Genomic DNA, 22,287 nt, shown 5'->3' with positions numbered 1-22,287 from the left:
AAAATTTCCCTGTAAGGAATGCGGAAGTCAATATTCTTTCCTGTAGTCTTGTGTTAAAATCTAAACATGGTTTCTCTATTTTTTTTTCCAAAGATTTAACATTGTTTCACATCAACTAGATCATATTTTTTCCTTAATGAAACCTGTGCTACATCTTGCTATGGTTACTCATTTACCTCTGCTGAATTTAGTCCTTTTTCTTGATAATGGTCTTGCTGCTGAAATCCCCCCTGGAGACCTCCAAATACATCTAAAGCATACCAGATGAACAGCAAACTCTGGGGCCATCCCAGACACCTTGCAGAACAATCCCAGGATGTGTTTTTACATTATTTGGTAGGTGCTGGTGAACCATCAAGAGCTTTACATGAGCTTACCCTCTGAAGAATTTGGAACCCAGTCCTAAACGCTGTTTGAAATTCACTACTAAATTTCACCACACCTCTGCTTAAATAATACAAAGTCTTATCACACAAATGCAAGATGATGGCTACAATTAATTATTTGTTTACTGCATAGGATGCACTGTGGCCAAAGAAAAGAGATACAAAGTGCTTAACTTAGGCCCTTGCTTTTAGCTACCAAAGGGCAAAATCTTTAGTTCATGAAGGCAAATATGGAGCTTGTGTGGGCACCCTCTGTGAGGGTGTGAACAGTGTGAACCCAGATCACCCTGCTCACTGTGCTGCCATTGCCTCAGATATATAAGGGAAGAGTTAGCACCACACTGATCACTGTAACAAACAGAATTTTAACAGTAAAACATGCCAGAAAAATTCCTCAACCAGTCATGAAGGAAGCACAGGCTTTAGTCAGTGTCTTATTTTTGTGTATTATTGTCAGCTGTGCTGCCCCAACCTATTCCCATGTGTGTTTGGGAGTTTTGCTGTGCACTCGTTGGGACAGAACCAAGACAGCAGGCAAAGAACTAGATGTAATTTGACCTGTACAACCATCACAAACCCTCTGGATTACTGTGGCCTCTTCATTTTAACCTTGGATGGTTGTGCTTTCCTTTGGGCAGTGTGTGACCTCTCTGTGGCAGGCTGCCCATCCTTTCCGCACCATGCCATGCCAGGGTCCCTCGCTGTCACCTCCCTCTGGCTGACCGCACAGCCAGGTGAAGTCCATTTCCTAAGCTCACTTGTTTTCTGTAACTTTTGCCACATGGGGTGAAAGCACACCCCTGGGGAATCAGTGTAATCCTCTCGTTCGTGTTTGCCATTAGGTGTCAGTGTGACAACAACCATAGTACACAAAGGCTGCGCTGGGGTGTGCAGGGATACCACCCCCATCCTAAACTTCTCATTGTCCACTCGGGGCAAACCCAGTGTGAAACCGAGGGGAAGGAATGGCTGAAGAAAGTAATAAACATTTTATTTCCGGGTGCTTTTCCATCACCTAATTGAAATTATTTACTAACAGATAAGTCTGTTTGCATTTCATTCAGCGTGTCTCAGGTTCCCGGTGCTGCAGTTGTCAAAGAAGGGTAATATTTACAAACCCAGGAGAAGAGTTTCTGCACACACTGATCTCACCTTATTTTGGGGCAAAAGAAATAGTCAATATTATCAGTAATTTGCAGTCAGCAGGAGGTAAACTGCTTTGCCCAGTGCAAATGTTAAATTAGTTGTGTGAGTTGAGGTCTGACTATTGGTGCTGATAGATGAGTCCTTCACAAGTTGTTTAAAATACTGTATTAGAAATTACAACTTGAAGTCCACTCCTTTCAAAGAGAAGAATAAAAAACTTTAAAACTAGTTTTAAAGGAACTTTTTTGTCAGATATAGTACCTTTTTTTTGTCTATCAGTGGTATGCAGGATGAAGAAACAGTAAAATACACAATGTGTACAAAGAAGTTGAAATTGTTTTTAAACAAAGCTTTGGGCACTTCCCAAAATGTAGCAAACAGGTTTGGGTTGTATGGGAGTTTTAAAAGTTTTAAAATAAAAGACAGGCTTTGTGAGAGGGGGGGAAAAGTATTTTTAGAAGAAAAGTAATCTATAAAATATTCTGCAGTAGCAGTATTCAGAATATATTAATTATACTCGTAGGATAGCCTCTTTTTTGCCTTATGTTTGGAAATGCAAATGTTTTCACTTTTAATCAGATTTTGATCAGCTCAGCATAATGGTTAAACCAGCTTGGCCTTCACCAGGACCAGGGAATCTGTTGTACCAGAGGATCATTGGGATTCAGCTTTGCCTTCACCTTTCTGCTTGGCAAGGGATCAGATTCTGAGCATGCCTTAAATTTGTAGGTGTTTTTCTTTATACTGATGGATTAAATCTCAAGTAGCACCATGCTGCTGTGATAAGCATCTGAGCAAGCTGACTTTTCTTTTACCTCCTTCCAGATTTCTAGTAACTCCATGGCACAGGAGTGGTTATTCTTGAGCACGCACTGCACAGCCCAGGGTAATCCTAGCCAGGACAGGAATACTCAGGTACCATCTCTGCTACAGTTCCCCAAGTTGGGCAGTTGCAAGTCTCTTCATGAGAGTAAAGCCTGACAAAATTTGGTAGCCATGGCCCCCTTCAATTTGGGGATGGGAAATGGAAAACTAGTGTGCCAATTTGATGTTGTCCTTATAACAGATAATTATAGGCTTTAGGAATAGAAAAGATGCCTGATTAAATGGCTCCAGCCATCTGCTGTTGCAAGACTGTGAAGTAATCCTTGACCATTTTCATATTAAGAGCTGCCACGAGGATGTTCTCCCACTGCTTATGCCACTCAGCTTGCCTAGAAAGCTGTCTCCTCTGCTCTGGCTTACTGGCATCCTAACTCACTTTTGCTTTGTATTATTTTAAATAGCAGTGATTAAACCTTTATATCAGTGCTGTTGGGGGAGCTTGAAAGTATAACACATCTATTTTGACTTCAGAAATATAAATTGAAGAGATCCTTATTTTCACATGTGGTTTCAGATCAGGTTCTTCTTCATGTTTGTGGTACAAAGGGAACAGATGAAAAGCCAGCTAGGCAAGCAGTTTTAAAAACCCCAGCACTGGCCACTGTGGCTGCTTGTACCCCTGCTCCATTGGGGTCCCAGGGGAGGCACAAGAGGAGCCTCAAGGGCCAGGCACAAGCTGCTAACATGGTGCTCTGCCTCAGCTGGTTTAGGTGAGCCCAAAGGTAATTTTGCTGGTTTTGAAGCAAAATCATCAGTCAAACAGACCTGAAAGCAGCAGAGAGCTGTAGGCCTGCTTTTCCCTAAGCACTGTTCTTATAGAGAAGTGTTGCTTCAAGCAACTCTTTACAGTTCAGAAAGTATCCTGGTGCCAGGATCCTCCCTGCAATGGACTGAGTTCCCAACTGCAGCCTAAACCAGTCCAAAAATGTGCCAGAAAACATGAGGAAGTGTTTCCACCTGAAGCCAGAGAAAAGACAGAGGGAGCAGTCAGGCTGTAAGGAAGAGCTATAAAGGGACAGGAATAGCCAGGTAGAGATAAACATCTCTGGATGATGCACATCTGTGCAAGAAGGACTGGTGGTGGCACATACGAAAGGAAAAAAGATCACTGCTGCAATGCAGGAAAGTGGAAAGATGCCTTTGGAAGGGCAAATTTTTCCCATTGAGCATTAATTGCTTTCCATGGATACAAAATGCATTTTAAGTGATAAAAGGAGTGGCTGACAAGCAATGCTGTATTTAACAGATATCAGAGAATGCAATGTAGGTTAATTACCTTCCTTTAAAATGAATTTTTTTTTTCCTGAAGAGCTGAGCCTCTGTTTGAGACAGAAGCTAATCTCCAAACTCCTGTTGTCTGCTTCAATGAAAAGAGGAGCAAGAAAGGGAATGAAATGGGGTGGTGAGGAGACACCAGTAGGAACCATAGTGACTTTTCTTCCCTGGCATTGAGGCATCAGTTTTTTGCATTGCTTCCCATGGACTTTCCTCTTTGGTTACCTTCAGAAGCACAAGCAATGCCAGGAACTGCCCACAGCTCCCTCCGGGGCTTTGAGCTTCCCAAGCGGTGTCCACAGTCGCTGCTCCTGCTGACACAGTTTATTTAAATAGGCAGGAAGAAAGTATTGGTGGTTGCAGGAGGCAGTGTATAGTGTAAACTACCTCTCTGAGGTTTTAAAAAGAAAAAACACTCTGGTATTCCTGCCATTCTGTAATTGAGGGATATCAGTCAGGCGAAGATCTTCCCAGGGAGTGGAATGAACAGTCTGGGAATGAAAAACCCACTATTCCTGCAATGTTGTATTTCCCCTTCGACAGGGCACATGAAGTGTAGTGTGTCCCCTTTCCAAAGCTGTTTTCCTCTAAATCAGTCTCTTCTGGTGGGAAAGGGTGGGAAGGAAAGTATCAACCCATCAGTCGGGGTTTTCGGTGCCAATAGGGTCACATCAGCTTCTCAAAGCCTTTGGGCACCCAAACCACAGAATGTGCTGGTGGTTATCAGCAAGTCTGTGCAGCAAAGCACTGCAGCAGGTGAGTGACAGGATGCAAATATCAGGGAGGACCTGCCCTTGTATCTGCTTCAGTGCCTTTCCAGCCACACCTTTCTGGTGTGGCAGAAATTGTAAAATGTCGGTCAGGGTGCTCTGGAGATGGGTAAAATGAGGCATGCACATACCCCAACTCCTTTTATGTCCTGGTGCCTTGAGGTGCATTTAGAAAATGTATCCAGGGTTTGTCTTATGTTGGAGGATTTAGCCAAGAGACATTGAGCAGAGCACTGTATAAGTGTCATTAAGAGCCCTTAGCAACAGGATATGCTGTGATTCCAGATTCCAGGATACCCTTATGCATATCCTGTGTGTGTGTGTGTGTGTGTGTGTGTGTGTGTGTGTGTGTGCGCAAGCACAGAGTTTGCATATATACACATTACCTTAAAGTCTGAGGGTTTGCAGGTTTAAAACAACATATTGATACCAGCTGTGTAGCATGTTTTCTATGCATTGCATCAGTGTTGCTAATTTTCTATGCAGAGACACACACAGACCCCATAAAAACTTGGCCCTCATTTTATGAAAACTTGCCTGAGACATTACCAACTTACTATCCTAAATTCAGTACTTTTAAAGAGACTGAAAAAAAACCATGTAAGAATTTTCAGGTTTGGTACACACTAAGCTTGTTGATGTCAGAATAAGTTTAGTCCACACAACCTTCCAGCATGAGTAACATTTTTTTTCTGTGAAACCCACTGACTACAAATACGTTAGGCTGGCAGAGGTTATAAAGCAATGCTGTTTTATAAATTGGGTTTTATTTACAGGTAGTATTCCCATTTTTTCATTATTTGGATTAGGCAAGTAACTGGTCCCAAGTTTTTCTTCATTAAAAGAAAAAGAAAAAACCTTCCTTTTAAGAGGTGTGTACTTCACAATTTTCAAACTTCAATAGCATAGAATTTTTCACTTGGTCAGAAAGCTGATTTAATTTGCTGCTGTTAAAGCTTTCAATTTTACATCCATGAATTGTCAAATTAAATTCAGTGCATTGCTTAAATTTCTAGCTGCAGTGCATTTAGCCTAATTGCTTTGGTAAGTTGGGTGCTTAGTAACTCCTACTTCTCTGAATTTTCGTCTTTAAAGGCAAGCAAAATAAGCCTGAGGGCCACAGGTGGGCTAGCCTGCTCTTTGGGATTCACCTGTGGGGTCTTTGGATATCTCTTCCAGTCTGACTGCATCCTCAGACCATATCTGATGAGGCTGCTCTGCTGACAAGGGAGAGCATTTAAACACCTGTAGGTTTTAGCTATTTAAGTCCAAATCAGTTTTGAAGCAACAAGAAAGGCTGAACAAAATGGTTCAAATTTCAGTCAGTTGTCAACTAAATGTGTGCACTGGGCCTTTAAGTATTTGGCCAGACACATCTTGATTGCTTGGCTTTTGTTTTCCCCCTTGGAAAGTCAGCTGGATAATGCCCTGTAGCCAAAGTCTATTCTGCCATGCTGTAAGTGGGCTGGGCTGAGGCTGGGGGTTGGGGGTCCGGGTGCAGCGAGAATTAACCAAAACCAGAGTTATATTCAGGTATTTGCAAATTTTTGTAAGCCAAGGTGTTTGCAGTCATTTTCAGTTTTCTTCCCACATTAAATTTAAAAATCGTAGGGACATAAAGTGATCCCAGCAATGCAATCTTTAAGGTGGGCTCTTTCTGGGGACAAATCGCAAAGCAAACACGGAGGTGGCAGAAACAATCGAGGAAACTTCCACCAACAGCACCCTCAGAGGCAAGCCCTGAGTGTCTAGTTTTTTCCTCTTTGTTTACAGTATTTTTAAGGCTTTGAGTTCTCACGCAACATATATGTCATTAAATGGCTGATTCCTCTTTGCACACGTTGCTGTGATGGCCTGTGGCAACCTGAATTAATTGTTTCAGTAGTTGATGGTGGTTACTGGCCGTAATTATTATAATTTGCATTTATAAAAAACTTCTTTCATCTAAGGATCTCAAAATGCTTTTGCACACATTTAATTAAGCTTCACAACATCCTGTGAGGTAAGTGTCAAGAGTGTTGTTATATCCATTTTTACATGAGTTTCTCCAAGAAAACAAGGTCAGTCTCTAATGTGACTGGTATTTGGTTCACATCACTTGCACAGGACAGGTAGCATGGCTGCAGGAATTAGGAATGCTGATCTAGGTCACTTTGCATCTCCCACATGGCTCTTGCTGCTGCCACGCCGTGTGGACACACGCACTAAGCCATGGCAAACACATGATTTCCAGTCTGAGGTGGCCCTTCCTTCCCAGGAGCACTGGAGCAGCAGCAAAGTCTTGGGAAGAAAAAGAGATAAGCACCCAACAGGGTGCACCAGATGAAAACCCACCTTGCAAAGATTTGTCCTTTCCACAACTTTCCACCTTAGCATTTAAGCCTCTCTTTGCAGTCTGCACACAGTAAGACGTGTCTGCTTTAGCCAAAGCCAAGAGAGCAGCTGCAGGCAATGTAGAGTCACCCTTCAGCAGCCACTCACCTGCTCTAGAAGAGGCTGCACACACTTCACCTCCACCCCCTACCCGCCTTAGACCCAACCCTTTGGGCAATCAGCAATTCTAAGATCTACTAAATCCTAGATTACCACTTGACAGATATTTAAAAGTGAGGATCAACTGAAGTAAAATAGACTTGGAACCTGGGGGACAGCAGTTTCCAAAAGCTCATTTCTTTTTCAAACATATGACTGTTGTTTAAATTGAACCTAGCTCTCTGTAAGGTCGGTTGATCACCATAATAGCCCTGAGGAAGATATGTGTAAGTACGTGCTTGCAAATTGAGTAAGGAGTCCCAGGCCATACCTGCATGAGTTCTTTACCATCCTCATCAATTTATGTTTACATAAATTGTTTACTTGTGGCAATGACCAGATTAGCTATTTGGAAAGAACTCTGCCTCTGGATGCACTTATTCCAAAATAAAAGCCACTTTGCTTTTCTAAATTAAGTGCACTTAGAGGTAAACGATGATTATTCTGAGTAAATAAGAAAGAAAGTAATTTCATTCCCAAGTAGTCTATTGAGCAGAAATATTCTGAAATAATCTGTCTAATTTCTCATGTTGATGCTTTTTAAGGCACAGACAAAGTCACAGAATTAACAACCCATTTAGTTTTCCATCCATTGTTTTCATGGAGAGGGTGCCAGTGCAAGGCAGGAGTCAGAGATTCCTTTCAGTTTCCCTGAGTCAATGTACAGGATTTATTCTGGTCCATGTCTCTCTTGTGGAAGAAGGAATGCCTGGCAGCCAGAGGAGAAGGTCTGACACAAGAACATACATAATTTCATTATACCTGGTGCTGCCTACTTAACTTTCATCAGAAATGGGACAGTCATTGGCTTAAGCCTGTGTTTTCACTGAAACTTTCTTCTGCTTTTTTACTCCTCCAAACTTGTTCATGCCTGCTGTGGCACAGAAAATTATGGCAGCAACCATACTTGACATGCATGACAGAACACAATGCCTTGGGAATCCCAGCATCAGGCCCTCAGAGGAGTTTTTATTGCTGCTACCAGAAAGTTTTCAATTTAGTATTTTTGGGGTATGTTTCTTTATTTGGAAGGGGGGGGGAGGTAAAAATTCTCCTTGTGTTATCTCATATTGCAGAAACTGAGACTTGATGGATACTACATTATCCTTTTTGGACCTCAATCACTCCCAAAGATTCAAGATGAACTCTGCCTGCCCAGGCACCAGAGTCGGTGCCCCAGGGAATTTCTTCATATCTAAGGGATGTGCAGGATGTGTACTCGCATGCCCTTGCTGCCTCTCAGCCCTAGCTGTACATGCAGTTTTGCTTTAGGAACCTGTACCTCCAGTATTGCAATATCTTTTTCAGTCTCTGTCATCAAGAGTTTAAATACAGTTCAGATCAGTGTTAGTGGCCCAGCTCCAAATGAGGAGAATTGCTGCAATTCGTTATCTTGACAAATTAACTGGTCTGAGGCAATTCCTTTTTGAGAGATACAATTACCTAACTCTTGAACTCTAGCCTTGCTCCAATGCTGTGGCATAGCTATGCACCTGCTCAAAAAGTGTGGATACTACTTTCCCATCCATAAATACAATTCTTGCGCTAGGAGCTGATTTTAGAAAAAAGGCTTTCTGAGGTGCCAAGGCAGCTGGTTGCACAGGGGAGGGACAGTATGGGAAATGCAGGGTCTTTGTCACCAAACCACGAGAGGAGAGGCTGGCACAGAGAGTGTTCTATCAGAGAAATGCATCACCAGTTGTCCCATCCTCTGTTTTGAGTCCAGCTTCCTGATCCTGAGTGGAAGAAGGTGGTTTTCCTGCTCCCAATCCACCACATGGAAAAGAGTAGCCCATTCAGATGTAAACCAGATTTAAAAAAAAAAAAATCCAAGGTGTTTTCTTCCTGGAATTTAGGCAAAAATTTCTATTTCAATCCTGCAGTCTTTATGTAACTGGTGGAAAATAGGTTGCCATCAGCGCTCCACTCCTGATGTGGACAGGAGCTGGTGCTCCTGGGAAGGCAGAGTGACCTCCAGCCTTGCCATCAACTCCTGGCCTTCAGGATGAGCTCCTTTCTGCCTTTTCTACCAAGGAATGAAAATAGATCCACAGTTACACATTGTTCTTCCAAGCCAACGTGAGCACATGCACTTCTCATCCTCTTCCCTGTGGAAAGCAACTCCTTTTGCCCCTCAGCCATAGCTCACCTGTGGGCATCATCTTTCCTTGTAAAAGAGCTCCCAGATGCTGAGAAATATCCCTTAACCATTCATTTGAACCACTGCCTTTTGGAAGCTGTTTAGGATAAAGCCATCCAGCAGAAGGCTTGTGTTTGCCTAGAGCCTCTTTTGTATGGACTCGGTGGTTGGGAGTTTCCTTGAGCTCCTCTTTAAACTCCAAGCCTTCAGCATCCAAAACATTTAACCCTCAATTTCTTTTCTGCTTTATCAGTTTGGCCAGCTTCCAGCTGGCAGCATTCATTTGCAGGCTCCCATTCTGCATCTCGTGTTTGCAGATTTGTCTTTTTCAATTAACCCCTTGAAATGGTTTTCTTCTCCCTGGAGCCTACCTGCCTCCGGTCTGGCCGGCACTTCTCCCTGCTCCGGCTGCCTGAAGGGCAGGAGCAGGAGTGGAGGAGCTGTGTCCCTGAGCTGGCAGTGCCAAGCAGAGGGTGTGCCCCACGCACGGAGAGCAGCTGAAGGAACACGCAGGTTCGGCACTGCCGGCTCTGCCCGTTGTGGGTTGGGGCTTGCAATGCCAGAGGCGCTCCTGCCTCTGTGGAGCCTCTGGAGCATCACTTGTGAATAATGAGATCTTCCCTGAGCACTTTCGCTGGGATGCTCGGGAGCACGCGCCCACATTTCCACTGCTGCAGCCTTCACCCCAAACAATGGCAACGTCTGTGCTCGCCAGCAGCGCTTCCACAGCTTTGTTTTAGAACAGCTATTTCTAGACAGTCACCTAAAATTTAAAACACAAAAAAAAAAAAAGGAAAAGAAAAAATGGGAAATAAAGACCGTGTCTAAAGCATCACTTACCAAACAAAGATATTGCCTGGTCTCCAGGATTGTCGTCCCTGCTGTAATTGCTGAGCAGTAGCAGCTGTAGGTTGCTCATCCTGGCACTCCAGCTGGTTCACAGGCATCCACGGGGAGGGGAGAGCCGCTCACCCACTGCCGGGATTGCCCGGCAAACTTCACACAGGCTGGGAAACCTGATAACATCTAGAGGTGCAGCATCTCTATTGCTGAGACACCAGTCAAGCCTTTGAAGTGAGATGGGCTGGAATTGAGGCAAATTCTTGGTTGTTCAGTCCCTTCCAGCTGGAAACTCACTACAGCTTGGTACACATCTGGATCACCCTGTAAGACACACCTTTTTCACCTTTCTCTTTTTTTTTTTTTAATTAATTAATATTGGCACTGCCGGGATAGTTCCTAAGGAACTGATTACTTAGGCTCCAGGGAAATATAAAATTAACTATTCAGGCTGTGTAGCGGTTAGCTTAATTTTATGTATGATTCTAGCAGAGCAAAGGAGTAGTAGAGATGGAAATCTCAACCAATGCTAGTAAAGACTCAGCATTTCCATTTGCAGAAAGTTTTAAAACCAGATTTCACAACAAGCTGCAGAAAGCTGCTAAGTGTAACTGTCTACACTACCAAAAAAGCAAGAAAACAAAGCCGTTGTTTATAAATGTTAGCTTCTTCTTTAGTTTTATCACATAACTTTTATATTGATTCCTAAATTTCCTGGCACACCCACTAAAACATTTTTACTGCTGCTAATACCTCTACTACACAAGTAGTGAAATAATGACATGTTATGCTACTATTAAAGATTGATTCTACTGGTAGTGATTGAAGTGCCTTGTCTTCTCAGGCATCAAATTGTTAAACAACAGAACTGGGAGATATTCAGATTTAATTTCAGGAATAATCTTATCCAGCTCTCTAAACACTAACAGCTGTTCTCAATGCATTTTAGAAGTACTACAAAACCAATATTTCGACAATTTGTATTTGTCAAATGCAAACATGTCAGCCTTGGGAATTAACAAAACAACAAAAAAATAATCTGAAAATAAAAATCCATGGAAAACTAGCCCAGAAAAAGTGAAGAAGTTTAGAGTTACATTTTTCCACACTCACAAACAAAGCTCTGTGGTTTCCCTGCAGGAATTTGTTGAAACAAAACAATTTTATTAGAATATGTTTATTTAGAAAGACGTTTTTTGGGAGAACAATTGTAGCCAAAAAAAAGAGCTGACCACACTCAAATCAGCAATGGAAGTTCCCAATGATTTTGATGCCAGAAGAATTTTATGCAGTGGTTTTAGAAATAGCTTTATGTAGTTTGAGAAAACCTGGGATAGAATTAAGTTATCATAACTTGATAATGTGTGAAATTATGCTCAATCTCATGCCTTCTGCAGCAGTTATCTGCCTTTAAAAAAATCCCCAGAACATCATAAAATCATGACAGCTTGCTTTCAACAGGTAAAAAATAAATACTTCATTACAAAAAGGTTTTTGCCTAATAAGAGAAAATACTAATTTATTTACATAAAATTAGGTGTTCAAGTAAAAAAAATAATTTTGTTTAAATGCCTAAGAGAAAGAAAGTGTGATTGTTAGTAAAGTCTACAGTTTATAGCACTCACTTGAATTAACTATTTGCATTTCTTCAGACCCTTGATTAGTTTCTCTCAGAAAAACGCTATTTACTTCTTTTTTTTTTTAGTAAAACAGCAATGTGGCTCAAGTCTGTGTGGTTCACTGGAAGTTCATTGGGATATATTTGCAATTCCTGAAGCAAAAAAGTGATATTTTATCTTTAGAAAGAGTTACATTTTTTTGAACTTATTGAATTTTTCAGAGATCAGCATGAAGAGTTCTGATTAAATGCTTGCTTCAGCGTTTTAAAGGCTTCTTGTGTCCCTGTTGCCTAAGGAGGTCGTACACGAGGATTGCTCTGTAAACATCAGATTGTACAGAATTGGCTCTGCACACCATGCCAGGCACACAAAGAGGAAGTCAAATGGCTTATCTCTCACTTATCAACTAGTTTATTTTTCACGCCCAAAAAAGGCTGCTACAAGAGCAGCTGCTACTTTGTAAATAATTTAATGGCTGCTGTTAAGTAGAGCTGTCAATTTTGCAAACAATATTAAAAGGAGATTTACGTTTTACCGCAGATTTGCACGTTTTGAAATGCGATTTTATCCCTGGAAGTCCAGTGCAGGATCCTGGAGAATGGAAACAGCTTCTGATTTGCAGCCACAGATTCAAAAGAGAATAGATATGTTTAAATAATGACAGATGTGTGGGCAGGCAAGGCGTGATATCTCATCACCTGCATGCATTACCCAGAGAGCATCCTGCTCATTAAAGCATAGGAGAATTTTCAGTGGACTTGTAAAGAAAGATATTTGGCTCTTTCAGACAGGTATGAGATGTAGCAATAGCAATTACCATTTAATTTTGGAAATGTAGAATACGCATTGGGTCATTGTATGTTTGGGTGTACACAATGCTATCCCAACACTGATCACGACAAATAGGATTTTTTTTAAAGATTTTAGCATGAAAGATTCATATTCTTGCATCTGGTAAATTACTTTCATGATGAAACCACAACATGAGCACAATACCAACTCTCAAATTTTTGAAATTCAAATTCTAATTGAAATCCCCAGATCATAACATGTTAAGCAAATAGTAGTTTAGAATTTAAACAGCAAGAGTTTATTGTGCAAGAAGGCAAAGTAATATCTTGGATTGCCTTAATACAAAATCTTAGGTGAAACTTATGTTCTCTCCAATGTTAGCACAAAGTCAGGTCTCTGTCAAGGACCAAATCCTAGCCACAGCCCTCATCTCTGTGGCATTGTTGCCAAAATCCTTCCCTTTCTAATTCAAAGTGGGATATGTTGCCTCTAGTTTGGGAAGGGCTGTGTTGTTTAAACAGTGTTCCTTGTGCATTTGTTTTTCCTGCTTTAGCACTTCTGACATGTAGCAGATTCCATGTCCCACAACAAAAATATTTATTTCTTTACTCTGTAGCTCATATCTGGTTTTGTGGCTTTGAACCACTCCTGGCATCCACACTGCAGCTGTATCCTCAGACCACAATAGGTTCAATGCTCATAACTATTTTAACATATCAGATATTTATTTTAGATATGAAAGTGCAGAGAAATCTATTTGCACTCCTGTGGGTAAGAACCCTGTTCTTCCCCTGGTTTTGTGCTTGCAGATGACAGACTGCTCTGTTTTCCATGAGGTTTCCATGGATCCAGTGGCATTATTTAATAAGGTGTAGCTGTGTTACACCCACAGCACAAAATATCAGTCACTGGCCATGCTGTAATTAACTGCTCATAGCATTCATATATTAGAAATATGGCACCCAAAGACTCTATAAATCCAAATTGTAGCCCACTCCACATTAAAAAGCTGCTGGGTACCACCTGGAGCACATGCATGAGTTACACTGAAGTGGTTGGTGTGAGGACTGGGATTTACTCAGCAATGGTTCTCAGCTGAGACAAGAAAATACAGACCAGCAGTGTGATGGAAAGAGATCAAGAAAATGCTGACCCAGTTCTGATATGTTTCCTTTTTCAATACACACTCCTCTTTCAGCATCTGTCAGGATTTTATGTTCTGAAATATCCCCACCCCCAGGAGCGGTGGCTCAAGAGAAGTCATGGGCATCATATATTGGTGAAAGCTTGTAGCTTTAAGGGGGTAAATTATGTAGACATTAGTTGTTACTAAGTGGAACTTAGTAAGTTCCACTTACTTCCTTAGTAAGTGGAAAAAGAAAAAAAGATAAAAGAAAAATTAATTACAGATGCTGTAATGTACAGACTGTACATCTGAGCTTTGACATTTTGCAAATTCAAAGGTTTAGCAGTCTGTTTCTTAACCAACTCTGGCCAAGAGAGGAGGGAGGCTCTTCAGGACCAAAGACTCTATTCCAGGTGGGAGCACAGCAGTGGGACTTGTGGTCCAGAGCAGAGGCTGTCAAAATTTGTGCCACAAGACCTGTAGTGGATTTTGCCTAATTATGTTTTTTCCCCCATCAACAGGAATTTTGTTTAAGCCCTTTCCCAGAGCTCTTCATATAAATGAAAAGCAGCTTCTCACAAACATTTATAAGTTCTCTATACTGTACCTCTCATTCTTTTGGTTTCTCATTCTGCAAGGCTCCAAGAAGACAGCTCCAGAGAAACCTCCCTTACTTGCTCTGGATTTGAGTTTCTGAGATTAAAGCATTGCCCATACACTTGTTTTCTCCTCTGCTTTTATTTGTCTTTGGATTCTTTTTTTTCAAGATGGAGGAGAAATTGCGCCAGTGCTGGTTTAGCACCTTTATTTATTGTAGTGTGGTGTGCATGCTTGAGGTGAGCTGCCTTCAACCGAGTTGGCCATTTACAACCATTCCCCACGCTGGGGAATGGTTGAAAATGTGGGAACCAGCAGCACAGACAGACATGAGCTACCTGGGAAAGCCAAATCTTGCCACACTTCACCCTCCCTCACACCACAGATGCCAGTGGTATTTAGGTGGCATGAAGAGTAGAAATAGTCCACAGCACTCCCATGGCATTGGATTTTTAAGACTCAGAGGTTCAGAAGGGCTTATGAGCAGATTTGCCCTCCTAAGCCAGCGAGCCTTCTGGGTCTCCAGATGAAATGTAAACCCAACAGCATGCCAACCCTCACCAGGCTGTTACATCCTCCCACTGCCCACGGTGTCACCATGGGTACCCTGCAGATCAGCTTATACAGGATCCAAGAAGGCAGAGAACAAGGGGAGAAGAACAGGATTAGAGGAGGAAAAAATGCAAAAGGGTCTTATGGTTTTGAGAAAAATCTTTTAAAGTCTTTATCTGTAACAGGATTTTTTTTCCTTAATCCAAACTCTGCTAGCCTGCGGTTTGATTAAATTTTTTATTTATTTATTTTATGTCTCACACCTAGAATATGCAATTCCTCCTCTATATTTTTAAGTGGTTCAGATATTTTTAAAGAATTTCTCTTACCACAGGGCTCAGACTGGAACTTGTGAATTGGATGCTCATGCTTCACCTACTGAAGACTTCAGGCCTTAATTGTGAACCAAAATATTTTAAAACAAAGCTAAGGGAAGTCTTTATTTTTAAAGGAAGGAGTTATACATACTCCTCAGGGGAACTAGTCCAATTGATAAGACTTTGATCCCTATGGCTTATGCAGCAGCCTTTGGCAGCCAGCTGGACCTTCTGTAGTTGACAATGTAGAGAATGCATTTCCTCCTTGCTATCTATAGCCAATACACACTCTGTCTGTGTCTTTCAAAAACTCTTGGCTCTGTTTCTTGGTGCTGGTCATTGGCTACTTGGCCTCCTTTTCAAGGGAGAAGCCAAGGGTGAAAGCTGTGGAAGCATGTGGGTTTCCATTCAGTTTGATCCCCTGCAAGAGAGGACACCCTTGTCCTTATGGGCATCCAAGGCAAACAGCTGGCAGTTTGGTTGGTACTTTCAGATGAAGTAAGTGTGATACCGTATCTTGATCCATCTTAACAGAACTTCTGGGGCAGTCAGATGAAGAAGACCCCTCTTGTGAAGCTTTCCCTGACCAATCTCCAGAGCAGGGAGGAGGGTGCAGCCAGCCTGTTCCCGACCCTGCTGACAGACCACCAACGCAGAGCTGCTCCCACAGGTGAGCTGTGAATTGTTTCAAAATGTATGTTTGATATTCTGAACCTTTCTTTCAACTGCAGTTGTTGTCTGCATAATGACTGTAAACACAATAAAACATTAACTCACTAAAAACTAAGAAAAACCTAGAAGCTCAGAGGACATGGCATAGACACAGTGAAATCTCCAGAAACACAGAGAGTTTGCAAGCTTTTAACCCACACTAACACAACCATTTTCAATTTAAATCATCTGTGCAAAGGCAGCCTTGCTTGCTGAATGTGTAGAAAAGAGAAATACAGCAATGAAAACACAGCAAATTAACAGATGCAGGTAATGAACAGAACTTTAAAAAAAATGACATGGTCTTTACAGATCCCTGTAAGCAAATCACTAGCCTGTAATCAAAATCCCCGGGAAGATCTTTTGAGAGTGCCCTTCTTCTGAAGCTGATTAAAACCTTGAACTTCACTATGACAGAAACAACACTTCTGATAATCGGGATTTTTTCCAGCACTTCCATTGCTGATGAACCTGCACACCACCTTGCAAGGGATAGGAAATTAAAGAGAAACAGCTCTTCTGCAAAGATTCAAAAAGCATTTGTTTCGGTTATTTTTCTTTGGGCATTCTTGATAGAAAAGAAAAAAACAGTTATTTGTTCCCAGTGAGTATATAAATGTGTATTATATAGACTTCTTTTTATTTTCCATGCCTACTGTCTCTAGGAATGTTTTTTGTAAATCTGGTGTGAGTTTGACATTGAAGTTCATTCTGGAATGACATTACATTCATCCCAGCCATTTGTATATATATATATATAAATATATATGTATATAACTGTGCTGAACACATGGTTCATCTTCTTTCTTCATTCTCTTCTTTCCTTCTCTTTCTGGAAATCTGTATGTTAACTAGTTTTCTGTCTCCCCTCACATGGGGGCGTTGAGTTTTTTCAGTATGCAGTATTATATTCATTTTACCAGCTACACACCATGAGTGAAGTATTTATTTTATACATTGCCTACAACTTTCAGGACATGGACACGCTCTAAAGCTTTCAGAGCTATCTAATGGGTTTGGAGGTGGGCCTGGCTTTAAAAATACAGTACACAGTTATTCCTTCTTAACTTTCGGGATAAAGATACCACTGTACTGATATGGGCAAATTCTAAAGACAGTCTCCATGCTGGAGGCTGCGTAGTCTCCAGAGGGCTCCAAGTGCTCCAATAAAAGGAGCTCCTTTAGCAGCACACCAGAGCCGAGACTACTCCCAACACGCCTGTGATCCCAAGGTATAAACACTCTGTCCTCCCTCCCTTTCGCTCACCCTTCTCCTTCTGGAGGTTGCTATGACTCACCCAGCTCTGGCAGTGCCACGTCTGCCTTCGTCAGGCGTCTGGGAAAAGGCTGAGAGCTCAACTTTGCCCCGACTCCTGGGCTGCCCACCTGACCTGCACCTACCCAGGTGGGTCACCATGAGTTGCTGAGCCTCAGGAGTGGCTCCTTGCAGTCACCAGAGCTGCATAAATGGCTGGGATTTCCCAAGGCTTTTGGTTGGAGAGCATAAAGTGAGCTCCCACCCGTGCACCAGCTCCTCCACCTGCGGACGCCTGGAGATGCTGCTGACCTCTGCCGGGAGAGGCCGGAGATTTTGGTGGCCGCTTACAAAGCCATGGAAGAAAACTTCTCACGGCTCTCCTGGCTGGCCACAGCTGCTCAAAGCCTGCCAACAAGAATTTAGGTTTCAAAGGCACTCCCTGTGACAATACCAGCCAGGTGGGAAGGTCACCTGCCGAGGCACAGGTGACTCCATTAACTTCTTCCCTGTGCCTAAAGAAAGCCACGGGTGGCTACAAGTGCCCAGCTGTGGCTTGGTTTGCCTCCAAGAGTTGCTCTTCTACAATGCATCTGCTGCCAAGTCTGCATCAGACTTCTTCATATGAAGAAATCTCTATAAAGAAAGGAAGTTTTAGTGCTGGGACCCTACACAAATAGGGCTGTTCTCTGTTCTGCGATCATTGCAGTGTTTCATCTCTCTGTCCCAGGTACTCCAGGATTACCAGAGACTTCTGAGTTTGTATTTGGCTTCTTCTGGGTAGCAGTGGTTCTTTAAGTTCCTGTAAGAGACTACACCAGGACTTTGCAGCTGTTCAGCAAGAGTATCCAATGGCTGTTCTTTCAGAGTCTCTTGTTATCTGCCTTGGCTTTACATCTTTGTACCAGCTAGTCACACCAATTACTACATTACTGCATTTCTAACACATCTACCCCTATCAGTCCCAGGTGCCATCCCAAATGTGCATTTCACTCAATTTTGAAAGCTCATCTCCAGCACTTCATTTCAGCATTTCATCCAGCATTTCTTTCTTCCTTGTATTTCAGCTCTTGGGACAGCTGAGGCATATCTCATGAGTTACATCTAGGTAGAAGTCATGAGCAAGGGCCCTGTGAAGACTAGCAGAAGACACTTATGTTTCACTTGCCTAACACACCTTGTTTCTGATGCCCTTCAGGGAGTTTGACATCTGCATATGTGTAACTGGAGCCCAGTTTTCAGGCTACGTGATTAAAAAATCACTTCAACTAACTCTTCACATCATCATCTCCTTTTCTTAACCAGGAAAGCCATAGTCTGGGATGAAGACAGGGACAGAAAATGGACAGAAGAGGCTGGAAACAAAATAGTAATTCATAAAACAATCTCAAGGGTTTATTCCTTTAAGAGCTTATTCTTGATTTGTCTCCATGATGTTTTATGGAAGCAGCAGTGGTGTTGCTGCCAGTGGAGAGCTGTAGTCAGCTTCCTGAGCCGTACACACACAAAAAGTTATGGGCAGTAAAGATTTCAGGACAACATTACAGAAAGCAGCAATTCACTTGCTCCCTGTTTTCTTTCACTCTAACATAAAAAGGACAGTTAAACACCACCAATAATGCACAGTCCAGTGAATAATTTTATAAGATAAAGATCTCACCTCTGGCTTATGTTTGGCATTGGCCATTGCCTTCTCTCCTTCCAAGTGTCAGCTATGTTTTAGCCTGGAAGTTCCTGCCCTCCCATTACTTTTGTTATCTGTTTATGAAAACGTTTTGATCAGCATAACCCTGCAGCAGAAGCTGGCACTTAAGGAGGATATTCTGAATTCTGCTGTTCAGAGGAACAAGGTAGCATGCTGATCCTCTCAGCCACACAAAGGAGCTGATCAGCTGCCTGTGAGACAGCTCGTTTCTGATGGGTCAACCAGAGAGTGCCTGGGACCATGGCAGAGTCTGGCGGCAGAGTCACACAGAGCTGTGACTGCACTCACTCCTCTGCCGCTGGCCCTGGTAACTGCAGGGTTTCCTCCCCATCAGTGTCTCATTCTCTTTCCTTACCATAATGTGTTGAGGGCTTGAGTATCTTCCATTTGTTGGCAGTGTGTGAAGCTGGGTTGGAGGGGTTTTTAGCTCATTATCCATCTACCTAGTCCCCATTCCCCAAACCAGAACTACTCCCATTTTAATTAGGCTATTATTTTAATACAAGCAATTAGGATAGAAGGAAAAAGTGTTTATCATCACAGTGATTTTTACCATAAAACTTTCTTGTTGGTTATGTCCTTAAAAATACACACATTCCTACTTCTCTACAAAGTTTTTATGTAATCTCATGAGCATGTCTGTATATTTTGAATCTGTAGCATCACTGACCAAACCTTAGGAAGTTCTAACAGCATCTTTCTTTTCTTTATGTTGGTTATTAAATCAGCATAGAGGGAGGGAATTAGAGTTATCCCACAGCATCCCCTTTTGTATGTCACATTAAAAAAAACCCCATTAAATGTATTTCTTACTCCTGCCTGACTGTTCTGTGCAAATAAAGTAAGCATTCATCACTGTTATGGCTTCCACCTGTTTCAAAAGTCCAGGAAGCAACCGTGGTCACAAAATAGCAGGAGTATAGGTTGAGGGTTAGCATCTGCCAGGTTCAGGTGTAATCCTACCAGCTGCTCTATCTGCCTGAGCAGTTTTCAGTTCCAAATCAACTTTGTTAATGGGTGTGATGCAGAGATGTGGTGATGTGGTGGAGGAAATTCATGTCAGAATTGGGATCCAGCAGCTCAGCTGGATCCAGTGCTGTTCCTGCCTGGCTGATGCAGCCTTCCCTCTCTTTCCTTCTCTTCCTTCTTTTCCTTCTCATTCTTTGCTACTGCTCAGCCCAGGAGCTTCATGTGCCTCAAGAATACAACAGCAGGCAGATATAGATGGCTTTGTGCAAAGTTGCACTCTCAATTTCTACATCTGTAAAACTGAGATGGTGCATTACCGAATTCAGAGGGGCAAATTAATCAGTCAGTATGCACACTGCACCTTGAAAATACAAAATTAACTCTTCTTAGCCCATAAGTGCTCAAGATGCATCAAGGTGTGCTCCATGGCCTCTTGATTCCACACAAAGGTCCTCTTGATTAAATTAGATTGCTAATGTATTAACGCATTAGCACACTTGAAGAAAGAAAAGTTTGAAAAAGCAATTTGGCTTCATCACATGAATGGCATGTATACTTAATGGAAATTTTTCCAGCATTCACAAAACAAAGAAAAATCAATAAAATGTCTGCCAACTGTTCCACTGAAAACATTTTATAATCTATAGAACTGAGAATCCTGAGCCAAGATAAACCAGCCTTGCTGACAGAAAATACTGACAATTATTTTACATTGATTCAACTTGGCCCAGCCCAGACTGACCTTGTTTATTCATCTCAGTCTCTTAATTCATATTAACTTGGCATCAAAATGGGACATGTGGCATGTGGGCTGAAGACCCATTTCTGTATCTTAGACTCAGATAAATGTAGTGCATTGAGTACTTCCAGTGCCTTGAGCTCTTAGGTAGATTTATATGCATTAGACTGAACTGGTTAAGTTCCTTTTATCCCTGCTGGGCTTTTCATGTCTGTTGACTGTAAAACTAGAAGCTCAGTAGAGGTAACATCTTCTTCTAAGCCTTTGGATATACATGAAATCCTCCCAGTACTGGTCAATTTTAAAGACACATCCAAAGAGGATGGAGGGTTTTAAGCTCTTTTAAAATATAAAAATAGAAGGGTTATGGCAATTTGGCAGCCAAAAAAGCAATTTGCGGGTCTCGGCAGAATCCAAGGCTGTGTGTAAGAAAGCTGATCAAGACACTACAGAGGAGATAATGGGGTCGAAGACCAGAAGAATCCCCCCGCTTTTGCAACCAGCATAATCTGGTCTCCAATGAAGTTTCTTAGTTTCTTATACTGAACCAATAAAGCTTAGTGTGATGGGAGAGTTGCATTACTGCAGCTTAAAAATGTCTCTAGAAAGCTGATGAGGAGAGGTGCTTTTAGTTGCTTTACATGTGCCCAGCTGCTTACATAGCTGTCTTCTGGCTGGTAGTAGGAAGACAAAAGCATGCGGAAAATCTCAGCTTTTTCTTTAATTATTTATGTTCTCATCAGTAATAAAGGGCTTTTTATGTCTGGAATGTATTATTTGTATTATCAAAGCTAAATGAGATTTTGTACTGTGGTAGTGAAGAAATTGGTTGCTGCATAAAAGCGTTCACATTTTTATTCTCGCAGCTACACTGCTGTTGTAGCTGAAAGTCACCCTTGAGTAAAACATTACTTGAGTCAAACATGACTACATCCACTGAGGAGGAAAAGCTACCCAGATGATGAGAATCCTCCCAAAAGGGTTCCCAGTTGGCCTGGCACTGGATGTTTAGTTTATTTTCTCTACTTGACTCATTCTTGATGAAAGCAATGCTCCCTTGGACTTCACCGGTGCCTGGCAGGTTGTGGATGGCAGGACGAGCAGCAAGTCAGCAAGCCAAGGTGGCACAATGTGGCCTCCAGGTTTCCAGTTCCATTGCACTGGGAATGGATTGCCTTTCCACGTGGCTGTGTAAGCAGACATTAGTGATGGCTGAAGAAACCAACACTAGCAAAACAAAAAAAATCCCCCCAAAATTAAAACAAAATAATAAAACCCCAACAAATTAATCTGCATGTTCCATAACACATAGTTGAATGCTTTCCTCCCTGCACCTCCTTCACAACTTGGATTTCAATGATGAAAGTGATGTAGTGACAAAAATTTCAGAAAATCAGTGCTGTATTTTGAGTCTGATATCTTCCTCTCCTGGCATCTGCCCAACTTCCTCTGTGCAGGGCTGCCAGCAGTGCCTGGTGCCTTCTATGTGTGTTACATGTCCCCAGCCTGTCCTGCTTAACAAAACTGTAATTACTCAAAACACCACCGGCTTTATACCTCATCTTTGAATGACAGGATAGTGCTGGAGTGACTGCACGGCCAAATGAGCGATCCTAGTGACGCTCAGTCAACAAACCTACTGGCATCTGATGGAAAAGAGCTGCAGTTTGTAGCCAGGAAATTACACAGGCTGCTGTATACTTGAAAAGATAGAAAACAAACAGAACAGCTTTACTCTGCTCTACAGTGTCTCCCCAGCTCTCCAGGCATTGCTCCCTCTCCTTCTATCACTTCTGTTTTGTTTTCCAAGACCCACCAGCCACAGACAAGCAGAGGACACTGAGCCTGGAGAGGATGGCCACACCACCTCCCTGATCAAGAAAATATTTTCCAGCAGCCAGGAAGGTAAGTGAACAAGTCTTTTTCAAATA

General features: G+C 42.1%; 1 protein-coding gene across 9 annotated transcripts in view; it reads left to right on the top strand.

Annotated features, from left to right (window-relative positions):
- WDPCP (WD repeat containing planar cell polarity effector) overlaps positions 1-22,287 on the top strand; it is a 148,506-nt gene that overhangs the window by 117,219 nt on the left and 9,000 nt on the right. For all 9 annotated transcript variants that reach the window (XM_074536987.1, XM_074536979.1, XM_074536981.1 and 6 more), the window contains 2 exons: positions 15,512-15,647; positions 22,167-22,261. In XM_074536987.1, coding sequence (XP_074393088.1) covers positions 15,512-15,647; positions 22,167-22,261 — 231 coding nt within the window. The remainder of the gene's footprint in view (positions 1-15,511; positions 15,648-22,166; positions 22,262-22,287) is intronic.

Source organism: Zonotrichia albicollis, chromosome 3 (genome assembly GCF_047830755.1).
Source record: "Zonotrichia albicollis isolate bZonAlb1 chromosome 3, bZonAlb1.hap1, whole genome shotgun sequence".
Lineage (NCBI taxonomy): Eukaryota > Metazoa > Chordata > Aves > Passeriformes > Passerellidae > Zonotrichia > Zonotrichia albicollis.
Note: the sequence above shows the minus strand (reverse complement) of the source record. Positions and strands in the feature narration are given on the sequence as shown.